Source organism: Hipposideros armiger, unplaced genomic scaffold (genome assembly GCF_001890085.2).
Source record: "Hipposideros armiger isolate ML-2016 unplaced genomic scaffold, ASM189008v1 scaffold_727, whole genome shotgun sequence".
NCBI classification, from domain to species: Eukaryota; Metazoa; Chordata; class Mammalia; order Chiroptera; family Hipposideridae; genus Hipposideros; species Hipposideros armiger.
Genome location: NW_017732077.1, coordinates 704,218 through 714,008, shown reverse-complemented (window position 1 = coordinate 714,008; position 9,791 = coordinate 704,218). Strand labels below are relative to the sequence as shown.

Below are 9,791 nucleotides of genomic sequence, written 5' to 3'. Positions count from 1 at the left end.
GGTAGCTGTTATAGGGATTACTTAGAATATAAAAAGTAAGTTTTTAAAATGTTCTTGAGTGATATGTTCTTTCAGGTACTTATTTTTGAGCATGTTATATGCTGTTTGGCATGCAATGCAGTATATAGCAATGTATCTTGGAGAAAAATAAACAAAACAAAATTTAAATAAACACAAGAAAGACAATGTAGACATACCAGCAATAGAATACACTTTAATCTTAATTAAAAAAAGAATTACACCAAGTGTAGAGGATTCAGAAGAACAAAAATCTCTTCAGGAATAGGAGAGATGGGAGGGATGGGAGGGCACGTGCTGGTTACTGATGCCTGTTATATTTTTTGGATAGGTAGAAATAAAGGAAAGGACATTTTGGGTGGAAGCATGGTGAAAATGAAACTAGTAGGATAGGAACATGCAGGATGTGATCAGGGCTCAGTGACTAACAGGTTAGTTTGCTGAAGTATGGAGGTGGCTTAGAAGATGAAATCAAGCTGGAAAGTTGGTTTGGAGGATGTGATTAACTATAGCATATGGTTATAGCTACCTTGGAATTCATGGCTGAAAAGCTTGAGATTTATCTTTCAGGTAGTGAAAGTTCAGAATCATTGAAGAATTTAGAGCTAAAGAGAAATATATTCAGAGTCTTGCTATAGGAAAATAACTTTGGCAGATGTGTGATGAACAGAGAAATGAGCTGGGAAGCTTACACTAGTCTAGGCGAGAGATAGTATGTTTCTGAACCAGAAGCATGGCTATACAAATGAGATTCACAGAGGTAAAACTGACAGATGTTGCTAATATATTAGAATATGATCATAGAGACATTGAAGGGAGGTGAGTCAAGACATGACTCCAGGACTGAATTATAGCACTGGTTGTGGGTGGAAAAGAGAGTCCAGTTAAATACATAGGTTGTGGTGAGAGATGGGATTAAATATAGAAACAACCTTGAAGTGGAGATTTCATGGGGAAACAGAGTTACTTGGCGGTTACTTGGCTTCCCAAAAATTGCTGGATGAAATAGTCATTATTTACACATTTTATTACTGCATTTAAAAGTTATCTTCAACAAACACTTAATCTTAAAACTTAGTGTATTCTTATGTATGGACTGAAGCATTTTTTAATATGTTAACAAGCACATGATCTGTAGAAAACTTAAGTGTAATGATAATTAGCAATGATGCCATGTTTGTAACTAATAATTTATTGAACCTCCCTCTTGCCACATCACCGTCCTACATTGCACCCAAGCTCTGCTAGCTCTATCACTTTTTTTTTAGAGTGCACAAAAGCAAATACAATAAACAACTAGTCTGAGAACCTGGATCCAATGTCATGTAGTCTGGGTAGTAAAACTTTTGTTGATTATTACCCAGAAATAATCGACTAAAAAACTTTGTTTTCTTCCTTACTAGAATTGAAAGTGGAAAGTTAGACTGGTATTAGCCATTTTCTTCTTATAGTCTTCATCAAATCTCTCATTCTCAGCCACAGTAAAGTGATTTTTCCAGTCTCCAACTTCCCCTGAAACAGACATGTGTGAGAGTTGGTAGCTGTTGGACGAATTTGTATTTGTCTACTCTTCTGTTTTTATGTGATGATTTCTACTCCACCCTCAATAAGGGGCCATATTGGACAAATCATTTCTCTTGCTAGCCTGTCACTTTCTCATCCTTCGGGGAAGAGGATTTCTTGTCTGATTTGTGAGACAGGGAGAGCCTATAAGTGGCTTGCTGGTCTTTTTCTCCTGTCCTTTTGCACATCACAGCATGGTAGATGTGCATGCGAATAGCTCCCATGCTGTAAATGGACCAAGAGAGGCTTGTTTCTGGGAGAACTCAAAGTACAGTTTTAAGGAACAGAACAGAAAAGATTTTCTCAATGTTCAATTTCAATCCCTGTTACCCTTCTCAGATTGTTTTTTCTTCATAACACTTCTATTATCTATTACTCTGTGTATTCTTCTTTATTTTGTTTATGGCTAGAATATAATTTCCATGATGGAAAGGATTTTTGTGTGTTTTCTTCATTGTTCTGAACATTACCTAGAATAGTGCCTGGCACATAATGGCCACTCAGTAAGTATTTTTAAATGAATGAATATAAATGATAGCATAGAACCATCCATAAAATAGATTCTTTGTTCCATCTGAATTAATTCTGTATATTTTCGCCTTATCAGCCAGAATCTAGAGGGAAAGTGAGGACAAGTGGTTGGATTTAGACACCAAACTGCACTCTCTAGTTGTGGCTAAAACATTGTTTTCATTTCATCTGTGAAATGAAGTGATACTTCTTTTCCTGGAATCATTCATTATAGATCTTATTTTTCTTATCCATAGAAAAGAAAACTCCCCTAAGGCTCTGAAACATTGGGCAGTCCTTCTAAGATTGTGACTAAAAGAAAACTTAAATACCTTTTCTCATGAATGGAGAAATAGAGTGGTTCATGATTTCAGTAGGAATTGATGAATAGTTTGCCATTGGATTCTGCTTCATAATGTCAAATGAAGTGTGATGGATAATTTTATCTAGAACTTTATCATCCAGGCTCTTTCCAATGAATTCTGCCAGCTTCTGAATTTCATGCTTTGGGTTCTATGATCAGAGTGAAAACAAAAGTGAAGATTTTATAATAAAATAGTTTAAAAAGAATATTAAGTGAACTTATAGGAGTAATCAGTAACATGTGAGTTAAAATTTTAAAAAAAATCTTCTCTTGCAAAAACTCAACTTTCCAGAAATGACTCATTTTAACATGGCAACCTAGAATTTTTAAATTTTTATTAATTGGAATTATTAAGTTTTTCTTGCTTTAAGGTGGAACACCCATTGAGTAGTGTCAGTGAAGCATTCACATCTTGATATGCAGTGCATGGAGACTGTTTCACTAAAGGAATATGTCAAGACTTATTTCCAAATGTCCTGTTCAAGTCAATATGGGAGGGGCCTCAGTCAGCTAAATGTCTAACAGGGTGAGTCCATAGACTAATGATAAGAGCAAAGATATTGCAGAAGCATATAGGTAGACAATTTAAGACCTGATGAAAAGGAGGCTATCTCTTGTTTTTGATATTGTTAGAAATGTCCCCAGATATTGCTGTGGTGGCAGGAAGGTTGGAGAGGGCTTTTTTGTACTCATGAGGCACCTAAGAGGTACCCATGACTAATAACTCTAGTGCCCAGCATATCCAGGTGTGTAGGTGTCCCTGACAGAAACTCAGTTCCAACGTAGCCACTGTTTTCTCATCAGAGGGATACACAAGCTGGGAAGCTGTGGCTGTGGGAAATGCCCTACCTTTAGGAAAAGTGGTCGGGGAGGGAAAGTGGGAAAGTCTACCACAACAGCTATCTTCTGCTTTAAAATGGGTTTTTGCTTAAAAATTGTTGATATCAAAAGGGCTTAGTAAATTTTTTTCTAATCTGTCTCCTCAAGCAAGGGAATCAAAAGAAAAAATAAACAAATGGAACTACATCAAACTAATTTTTTATTTTTTGTACAACAAAGGAACCATCAAGAAAATGAAAATTTAGCCTACTGAATGGGAGTAGATATTCACCAATGATACTATCTGATAAGGGGTTGTATCCAAAATTTATAAAGAACTCACACAGCACAACACTGAAAAAAAATCAATCTGATTAAAAAAATGGGCAGAGGACCTGAATAGACATTTTTCCAAAGAGGACATACAAATGGCCGATAGACATATGAAAAAATGCTGAATATCACTAATTTTCAGAGAAATGCAAATTAAAACAACAATGAAAAAATCACTCCTGTCAGAATGGCTATCATCAATAAATCAAGAAACAAGTGTTGGCAAGGATTGTGAATTATTGGTGGGACTGCAAATTGGTGCAGCCACTATGGAAAACATTATGGAGGTTTCTCAAAAAATTAAAACTAGAACTACCTTGTGACCAAGCTATTCCACTTCTGGGTATTTATCTGAAGAAATCCAAAACACTAATTCAAAAAAATATATGCACCTCTAAGTTCACTGCAGCATGATTTACAATAGCCAAGATGTGGAAGCAACCCAAGTACCAATCAATAGACAATTGGATAAAGAAGAGATGGTACATATATACAATGAAATATTACTCGGCCATAAAAAGAATGAATTCTTACCATTTGCTACAACATGGATGTTGCGTGAAATGGGTGATGGGGGTTAAAAGGTACAAATTTTCATTTATAAAACAAGTAAGTCCTGGGGATGTAATGTACAGCATGATGACTATAGTTAACAATACTGTATTTTATATTTGCAAGTAGCTAAGAGAGTAGATCTTCGAAGTTCTCATCTCAAGGAAAAAAATTTAACTATATGTGGTGATGGATGTTAACTACACTTATTGTGGTGATTATTTTGCAATATATGCAAATATCAAATCATGCTGTACCTGAAACTAATATAATGGTATATGTTAAATATATCTCAATTAATCTTTGATATTTTATAGAAACAACTGGAAAAGCCCCAGCTGGGATTGAAACTAAAAGAAGTACATCAAAAGTAGTGTACACACGACCCCTCTAGAAATCTTGTAAAACTGAACCTTCTGATTTAGCAGACCTGGTGTGGGCTTTGAGGGCCCATGCAACTTGTCTGCGAAGCACCTTTTGAGTACCATGACTTTCAATTACAAACTCAAGAACAGAGACTGTAATCCTTCTCAGATCTCTGTATTTAGTAGAGTCACAGCAAATACTGAGTAGGTTATCATTTACAATAAACTCCTGCAAACATCATTTCATTTAGTCTTCACAACAGATCTTGGAGGACTATATATTACCATTTCCTTTTTTAAATTTGAGGAAGCTAATTAAGTCTTTAAGATGTTAAGTGTCTTCACCAAGAATAATTGCCAGTAGGCAATAAAGCTAGAATTTGAATTCAAGAATTCTGACTTTAAATCATTACTATTTTTTATTACACTATAATTTCTTAAACTGTTTCTTGAAACTGATGTTCCTCAAGTACTAATGAAAAAAATGTTAAAATTTTTTTTTCCTGGGCCAGCCAAGTGGCGCGTTGGTTTAAGAGCTGGCTTGGGATGCCAACTCTGTGCAGCAGGGCCCCGGGGCCGGATCCTACATGAGGGCCAGTGACAATGCCCTCTACAGCCAAGATGGTGAACAACAGCTCAACCTGGAGCTGGGCTGCCGTGAGTCGCTGGCGATGGTGTAGGCTGCAGCCCCTGCTGCAGTGGGCTGCCATAAGCTACCATGTGTGGCTGGCAGCCAGCATGAGTGGCCGGCAGCCGGTGTGAGCTGCCAAGAGCCACTGTGAGCAGCCGTCCAGAGGCCAGCGACCGATCTGCCTCACCTGGGAAGAGCACAATGATAATACCAACATGGGCCAGTGAAGCGACGTCCTCCACAACTAGACTGAAGAACCAAAGAACAGCAACTTGTCTGCTCCCCTTCCCCGATTCCCCAACAGTGTTCCCCTCTCTTAATTCCCCAATAAAATCTTTAAAAAATGTTTTTCCTTCTAAACAGAATTTTAAAATAGATATGCAAGGGGAAAAAAGGGGCCATTCACATTTTGCCATAATCTGCCTATAAGGAAAAGGTGTGCCATACCGCAGAGCACTAGGAAGTTTTAGGTGAGACTATGTGATACATAAACTCATGATATCCCATGTACATTTTGATGCATGGACAGCTGTAGCCAATGAAATGCAGCAATTTTCTGTTCCTTATTTCAATTTGTGAGTCCCTGATGGGGTCCACATATTATGACTTGGAGTATTTTATGATCAAATGGAAACACATTAGACATCACCATCTTCAGGTCCTCATAGAAGAGGTAGAGAATACGGTGTTGGTCTTTGGCATCCCACCATCCTTTCACATGGTCATACCAAGAACCCCAGCATACTGCAAGACAGGATGAAAAACAGGGCAATGAGTCATAGAAGTCCAGTCATAGAAGTCCAACCAACAAATATTCACTGAAAAGAGAATTCCTGAATGCCACATTAGTGATGATTCATTCTCATTAAAGAAGGCAGAGGTCTTGCTGTTCTAAGGAAATTATTCTTTGTAGAGTAGTTGAGGGTTTTGAGAAAGGACAGAATCAAAGCTGAGTTATTTTACCTTTTCCAGCCAGAAAACTCTCAAAATACTCTTCCCAGGTTCCTGGATCAGGGAGTGATTTATTCATCCTTTGGAAATGGTAATAAGACACCATATTGTCCTTGGGATTTCTTGCTACATAGATTATCTGGGAATGGTGGGAAAAGGGGAAGAAGTACAAACAAGGTTAGACCTCTATATAGTTAGTGCCCAGACACATTATGTTAGGGTGAGTACATTTTATACAGATGAATTTTTCTGAGTTTTCATTCTTGTGATCTTGCCATTTGTGGGAGGATTCATATCAGTTTTCATATTGATTATTGTGTAGAGGTGGAATTTTTTTCTTTAACAATAAGTGAAGTGTTTTAAGAGGAAATTGATTAAAGACCACTCTAAGGTCATTCTAAGTTGTACAACTCTGAATTCCTTTTGCTCTTTACCTTACAGTTTTTCTCTAGGAAGGATGGTGGCAGCAAGTGGATGGGAAGATGTGTTTTCAGGGTCCGTGGTGAGGGCATTGCATTAGCTTGTTCCAAACCTGTAAAATTGATTTTTGATCACATTTCACTGTTTTTCTCTATTTGCTTTAAAATATTTCTGCTTTCATTATTCTACCTTAGGAACAATTGAACAATTCAAGGCAGCTGTAAGAGCACTGTCACTATCTAGAGCTGATCTGAGAGAATATGTCTAACCTATTAATTAATTTTTTGGCTAGAACAATTTTTAACCATAACAAACAACAAACTGAATAAGAACCTGACAAATACAAGCCTTTTCACCCTGAAATTACCTAGGCTCATCTTTGTGGAGTAAAATTAATTTTTAATTAGAGAATCAAACTTTAACTTATTTTTGTATAAACACTAAGTAACCCCATTAGACAATGTCTGGAGTGCAGCAATGACCAGACATAGTTTTAAAAAGAAAAAGTCACAAAATCCATTAATAATTGTTTGAATGTCTAGAATTCTGAGAGGGCTATTTGATAGTAAAAATTCTAAGTACTGTATTTTGTCACGTATAATGCACATTTTTTTGCCCAAATTTGTGAGGGAAAAAATAAGGATGTACATGATACATGGATAGTACTAATTCCATATCTATAGAAATGTTTTTAATTCTTCTATTTATGCTTATGAGTTTAAGGTGTAACTCTAGAAATCAATAACGATACCCATATGCAAAATAATACTCTGGAATATGATAATCAATTTTGTTGAACTTACAACGAACTTGCAGTGATAAAGAGTTCTTGGCCTTCTATGATGCGTAAATATCGTAAACTTGTTATTGGTACATAAAATTTCTTGTACCTTGTACCTGTTCTTGTGTTTTGTAATTATTTGTTACATAAAATTTATTGTACCATAATATGTTAAAAGATAAATGCTAAAATTCCTTTATAATACAAAAAACAGTACCTAAATGTAAACAAATAAAAATTTGAATTAAAAAATTAAAACGAAAGTTTTCTTTTCCCCTGAAAATTTGGGCCAAAAACATGGGTGCACATTATACATGGAAAAATACAGTATATAATAGTTAGTGCTATAGTTGGTGTGGCTATTCCATACTCACCAGATCCAATGAATGGGATTATCATTTCGATGAAAGGAAATCGTACGTGAGTAGGTGCTCGGTGACTTTTGTCAACATCACCTTCATTTTGTATCAAGTCCACTATCTCCTGAGTCCATGTTGTTCCTTATTCCACATGGAAGATGAAGATGCATAAACATTTAGTATACTGTATTCCTTAAAATATGATCAAATGCTTGTTAGAACATCTATGTAAATTTTTTAAAAATTTTATGAGTTGATCTGAGCCAAACTGACCACACAAGACCTCAAATCCTCCCCATCTATGTGAATTTTAAAGCTAGGTTTATAATGGAATTCAGAAAACATCATCCTTTATATCTTGTTTTATCATAATAGGAATTTTTATTAAAAGATTACAATTTGAAGTGGACATTATATTGATAAGTATACAGTTAATTTTAGTGTGTGTGTCACAACCATTAATTTGGATTGTTATCCTATTGATTTAGCTGTATTGTTCTTTAGAAAGGGTAGTTCTCAAGAACTACTGAGAGACTTTTGAGGGTTTCTAAGGGCTGCTGAGGTGAAATCAGCACTGCAGAACCAAAGCTTCAAGAATTCTCCATGGAGGAGGGGTTTGTCCCTTTGAGGGGTAAAAAGTATAGCTATTGCACAGTGTTGTGCACCTGAAATTAATTTTAAAAATAATAATAATAATTCTTCTCCAAATCAGCCTGGGGATCCCTTTTCTAGCTTATGCATACAAAGCAGCTTTTCACAAGATCTGCAGTGAGGGCCTGTATTGGTTTCAAATAAATCAACAAGTCTAACCTTTTTATTTTTGGCTGTCTGAGATACTCTCTTCTAAGGAAGTAAAATAATAATAATAATAATAATAATAATAACAATAATAACAATAGTAATAATATACATCACAGGAATAATTAAATTCTTAGAATTTATAGATCATTTTAATATTTTTTTATGTAGTTTGTTTCCACAAATAATGTTTTTGCCATATCACTCTGTCCAGTAAACAGTCTTTTACTCAAACCCACATGCATTTCTTAATTCATTATTAATGCATTTTTCCCACTTACCTTCCTACCTCTCTTCTTCACCTTCCCCTCTCCCCTTCCACCTACCAGCTTTAGGATAGGTAGAAATAAGCAGATCATCAGGCTTGGCTTGGAAGTCCCAGATCTGATCCCAGATGTCACAGGTGGGCTTGGGTTGAAGAATTCCCTTCACATAGTCCACAGCTAGGCGCTCTGTTCCATCAAATTTCAAACTCTCCATCTTATTTAAGGCCATTAGTGTCAAAAATCAGAGTACTATTCCAGATAAAATGTTACCTTTCAGCCAGCACAAAGTTGTATTCTTGATATCATACAAACAATGCAAAACTCAGACCACAAGCCTTTCCTAGGACAGCCTGGTGATGGCTATAAATCAAGGGAAAGCTTGATAGTTATGAGCTTGCTGGGTCAAGTTTCAGGGAGCGAGGAATTATTGTTTAGTACTTTGTACACAGGCGTTTCCCTAATAAACTCCAGCCCTCCTCCCCAGCTAGACTGTGACATAATACCCAGGGCACTCGCAAATCCCGGCAACTGTGTCACTTCATGTTCTGTCCTGCTATTCTGTATAGGTTTAACAAGAGTTAGTGCCAAATTTCATTTTTGTGTTCATAAAACAATTCACACTTTCATTGATTGTTTCTTCTGGGAATTTTAAGCTAAATAAAAAGCCAGAGGGAATCTGTTCATGGAATTTCAAGTTGCAACACAGAATAGCTTCCCCTAAAGGCTGAAGGGAAATTCCTGCCGCTGTTAACAATGAGGTCCTGGTTTTGAATCTCTCAGCACAAATACCCTAGAGGGTCAGCTTTGTTATATTTTAAGAGTAAAATAAACAATGCTCATTAGAGAAGGTTTCCTTCCTTTTGTAGCCCCTTTTAATATCAACACAACTATTAAAGCATATATATCTCAAAAGGAAAACAGATGCCAAAACTCTGGAGTCACAGAAGATGGTGGTTATATTAGGACATTTGCTTCTTTCTTCTTGGAGTTCACTTCCCAGGCTCATGCCAGAGTCCCCTGTCAGCATTGTTTTCTTAAAAGCCTTGGAATTTGTTTATCCT

The 9,791-nt window shown here is 36.2% G+C and overlaps 1 protein-coding gene across 1 annotated transcript; it reads right to left on the bottom strand.

The window, feature by feature from the left end:
• Window positions 1–200: 200 nt before the first annotated feature.
• Window positions 201–9,243, bottom strand: SULT1C4 (sulfotransferase family 1C member 4). Its single transcript, XM_019627271.1, has 7 exons — window positions 8,791–9,243; window positions 7,682–7,807; window positions 6,541–6,638; window positions 6,119–6,245; window positions 5,805–5,899; window positions 2,424–2,604; window positions 201–1,530 (listed from the first exon to the last, which is right to left on the bottom strand). Exons 1-7 carry the CDS (start codon window positions 8,957–8,959, stop codon window positions 1,418–1,420), a joined length of 909 nt encoding a protein of 302 aa, XP_019482816.1. The 5' UTR covers window positions 8,960–9,243; the 3' UTR covers window positions 201–1,417.
• Window positions 9,244–9,791: the final 548 nt, after the last annotated feature.

What these genes read in the sequence shown, in the direction of transcription:
- SULT1C4 (XM_019627271.1), bottom strand. Translation starts at nt 8,959, where the DNA reads ATGGCCTTAAATAAGATGGAGAGTTTGAAATTTGATGGAACAGAGCGC. An exon ending in TCCTAGAGAAAAACTGTAAG is followed by an intron (nt 6,246 to 6,540) that starts GTAAAGAGCAAA and finishes CACCATTCCCAG; the next exon opens with ATAATCTATGTAGCAAGAAA. An exon ending in TCTATGAGGACCTGAAGATG is followed by an intron (nt 2,605 to 5,804) that starts GTGATGTCTAAT and finishes CTCTGATCATAG; the next exon opens with AACCCAAAGCATGAAATTCA.